The 4,228-nt window shown below is 44.3% G+C and overlaps 1 protein-coding gene across 1 annotated transcript; it reads left to right on the forward strand.

Annotated features, from left to right (window-relative positions):
* Window positions 1-382: 382 nt before the first annotated feature.
* On the forward strand, window positions 383-1,342 carry LOC308130081 (class E basic helix-loop-helix protein 23-like; the record flags this gene model as incomplete). The annotated part of the gene is given in 5 exon segments (XM_080496269.1): window positions 383-398; window positions 401-465; window positions 469-549; window positions 618-651; window positions 654-1,342. Coding segments are annotated over 5 exon segments (885 nt in total).
* Window positions 1,343-4,228: the final 2,886 nt, after the last annotated feature.

Raw genomic sequence — 4,228 nt, forward strand, 5'->3', positions numbered from 1 at the left:
CGTGTACACGTTCAACTGAATCCCACAGAAAGTGGTTCCCCTGTTTCTTAAACGGTTTTCCCTATATGCAGGGTTACAGTAGTACAGAGACAGACGCGGCTGTTCTCGGTGTCAGTTTGCGTTGCAGTTATCACTTTATGATTGAAATTGGGAGCAGACCTGCGCTCTTGCCGAGTTAATTAAAACGCCCCCCTGATTGGACGGGCAGATAATCCCGCCGGGCCGCCTGCTCCTACTAACTTGCGAGCAGGGCAGAGCGCCAGTCACAATCTGCCCAAGGCAAGGGAGGGCAAGAAAGACGCGAGAGAGGAAAAGCGACTGTAGGAAGAGGACGCCCCGGTCTCAGTGAGCACAATTAGAGAAGTGTTGCTGAACGTGGGCTATGCGCGCAACAAGGGGGGAGCGCAGTGTACAGAGGAGGTGAACGCATGTAGAGGCTCAGCTTCAGACTCACAGCCTCCTTCTTGAAGAGTCACTGCACTGACAGAGGAAAGGAGTGAGGGAAAGAGAGGAACTCCTCGAAAACAACAACTCTTGGAGAGAAACTACGTGAGTACCAGCTCTTGAGCAACAACAACAAAAAAAGCCGGGATAAAGGAGAACAGCGGGAAGACTAGACTTTTTTTCCCCCTGGTCTGAATCTGCTCTGGAAGAGAAAATGAATGTCAGCGAAGAGAATCTGCTCAAGTCCATCAGCAACGACGCGCTCCTCGACCTGACGCAGCGCTACGGCCAGTCAGCCTTCGGGTTTGGAGCTGGCCATGGTCCTGGAAGTCCCGGCCGCTTCCCGCTCACACCGGCCACCGACTTCCTCTCCGGGCAGACCGCAAAGTCCAACGAGAGCGGCGGGGAGCACACCAGCGACGACGATGACGGCTTTGATTCATTGGAGTCCCGGAAGAGGGGCTCGTCGTTCGGGGACGACAAGCCCGGGGGGCCCCTCGCCAAAAAGTCCAAGGAGCAAAGGTCCCTGCGGCTCAGCATCAACGCGCGCGAGAGAAGGAGGATGCACGACCTGAACGACGCGCTGGACGGCCTGCGCGCCGTCATTCCCTACGCCCACAGCCCCTCGGTGAGAAAACTCTCCAAAATAGCCACTCTCCTCCTGGCCAAGAACTATATCCTCATGCAGGCTCAGGCTCTGGAGGAGATGAGGCGGCTGGTGGCGTATCTGAACCAGGGACAGACCATAACCTCCCCAATCCCCACCGCCCTGGCGCCCTTCGGACAGGCTGCCGTCTACCCCTTCTCGGGCTCCGCGCTCGCCACCTGTGCCGAAAAGTGCACCACTTATTCTGGGGCCCCATCGAGTCTCTTCAAACACTGCAACGACAAGCCTTGATTTCATTTCACCCTCTTTCCATGAACTTTTACCTATACTGCACCCATGTTGATCCCTTCCGATTCTAGTCATTTTTAATTCATTCTGTGGAAAATAAAACGACTTTAGTCTAATGCATAATCTTAAGATATGGTTAAGTAATTATACTGCAGTGTTTCCTCCGGATTCAACAAACGCTACTTAGAAAATAAACTGTTTAGGCCTTCTTGTAGGATGACGTCCCTGTCACTTTGTCGTTTGTACTCTACAGACTCTTACAGGCCTTGTTCAAATTCTCAGTTTTGGACAATTTTGGTAAAGATTCTGTTTACAGCTGTCATTTGTGATCTATGCAACATCCAGTAAAAACAACACAAAAAGTAGAAATGCCAAGAAATGCGACCTAATCCTAACTTTCGGATTTAATACGGTAATTGTAAGAAGAAAGAAAAAAAAACACTTCTTTTGACTGTGTGATGCTATGTGGGGAAACTAATCTGATGTGATGTTGGCTGATATATTTTCTGATACGACGTTTTGACGAGTTTGTTTTTGTTTTAAGTTATTGCACATCTCACATGATTGTACTGTACAACTTTGGGGGAAAAATCATTTGCTTCAAGCCCGGTTATAGTAATGGTTATATAACTACAGCCTATACACTGAAGAAGCGTTTTGGTTGTGTTGCAACATGGATTTCATATATTGTTTATATGTCTTTATAATTAAAAACACATATCTATGCTCGGACCCGGTTTGCTTCATTTCAACATTTGCACTTTAAATGCGTATTTGTTAATAAACACCTTTATAGTACCCGACAACACCAACCACTAGTGCACACGATAATTTTTTGTTTATTTTAGTTTTAAACACATTTTCTTTAGTTTTCAAATGTTTTTCACCACTTTTTATTGATTGCTTGAAATTACCTCTGAACTGAAGACTGAAAATGTAGGCAGCGTCGCTTCTCTAAATCATTTTTAATTCACATCTCCCTTCCAAAAATGAGTTGGCAAATTTGTTTCCTTGCATGACAAAGCCTCTGACATGAAGAGATGGGTCTAAACGAGCTCGCTGGGGCTGGTGGGGCCCGTTTGGCACGCGGCGGGGTCGGTGGCGCTGAGGGGAAGGGCGCAAGAGCCGCCCGGGGCACCCAGGACCTGTCTCTGGGTATTTGGGTGATTGCAGCCTTCCTTGGCGGGCTCTTATACTCTGGACAGCTATTAACAGGATTTCTGCTCCTGTCTCGCTGGTAGATTTAATTTAGGAAACATTACAGGGGCCAGTTGTCTCTCGCAGGTTGAGCAATGAATGTGTCTATGGAAATTACGCGCAAAAAGTTGACCCCCAGCCCCTCAATGCGAACTGTGCGTGTGTGCGTGTGTGTGTGTGTGTGTGTGTGTGGGGGGGGGGGGGGGGGGGGGGGTCTTTGTCTTGGATTGTCTTTATTTGCCTGACAGCAGGCAGGTTTACCTGGAAAGTGACACTTGTCGACATTTGTTTATGTTTGCTTTGAGTGCAACACTCTTAGTACTACAATACTGCTCTCTTTCAAGATAATTATTACAATTTAGTTCACCCATTTCTTTTCTCTTTTTTTTCCAAATAAATTAAATTACCACAGTAAAGAAATTAAAATTCAAAAAAATCCAAAATTAAAGACACTTTATTCATCTGTAGTTTTGTTAATTACTGCAGAAGTTGGGAAATAATTTCCTTTATAATCAACGTGCAGAATTCAATTGCACTGCTTATAAATTCAGGCCAATTTTAATGTTTACATTGCATGAGCTTCAGTCTTCAAATGAATTTGAAGTGATTAACAGCACTCATCTTTAAGAATCAATTATAAATTATGTATATCATATTGAATTATATTATTCAAAGATACGTTTCTCTCTGTTTATTATAGTTGCACTCTTTCAATATATGTGTTAAATTGTGTTATTCTTCACAAACCAAGCCACACTTCATGCAACATTAAATCAGACATTTACTTTAGGCCAGTGTGTTTCTGGTGGTCACAGACTGACTAAGTGAGCCACCCCAGTTTCTGTCTTACAATTTAAATACATGTCACAACAACAGGCCACCCATGGCATTTTAAATTGGCCCTCTGATGACACACGCCTTGTCTGAGGCCCCACGAGACAGTCAGGGCAGCGGGATGAAATGTGACAAATGCTTCCACTGATGGGAGGACTCTGGCCCTGCGCTCCATCACTCTCTGTGTGGCCTAATTGTCCTAAATGAGATGGTTGCTTTTGTATGAGGATGGTCAGGTGGTCACTTTTTCACCCGATAGGCCTCCGATGTCGGACTGCTCACATATATGTTTGACTGTGCCACCTTATTATCTTGATGGCTGTCAGTGTGCATGGTGATCGCGTGTCATTTGGCGTATCATCAATCTATACATTATTGTGATTTTGCTGGTTACATAGCGGCGTCATCTGGCTCTTTTAGCCTGTCAGCTATAGATGAAGTGTACACTAAGTCACCAGTAATCTTCGTCTTTCTGTGTAATGAGGATAATTTTGTAGATATGGGGTGTATTAGCGCCATTTTGTTTGTGTTTTCCAGCCTTTCTCTGCTGTTAATCTAGTTTTGAAGATTGTATCAATGAGTAAAGAATACCTTTATAGTGTTGAAATAGTAGCACCTGTTAATTTGATTTGCTGAGAGTACGGCATCAATAGTATTGCTACAATGCCATTATTTTCAAGAGACAATATCTTAATGCATTTGTGTTCCTGCATATTATGCTTAAGTAATATTTATAATAAGTGTGTTTTAGATCAATTAAATTGAAATATTTGTAAATATGCAGTAGAAGGACTGTTAAAGTAAAGATTAGGTTTTTTTTCTTTGCATTTTTAGCATGGATAAAACACACATGAGAGC

Source organism: Blennius ocellaris, assembly GCF_963422515.1.
Source record: "Blennius ocellaris genome assembly, chromosome: 5".
In the NCBI taxonomy this organism is placed as follows: Eukaryota; Metazoa; Chordata; class Actinopteri; order Blenniiformes; family Blenniidae; genus Blennius; species Blennius ocellaris.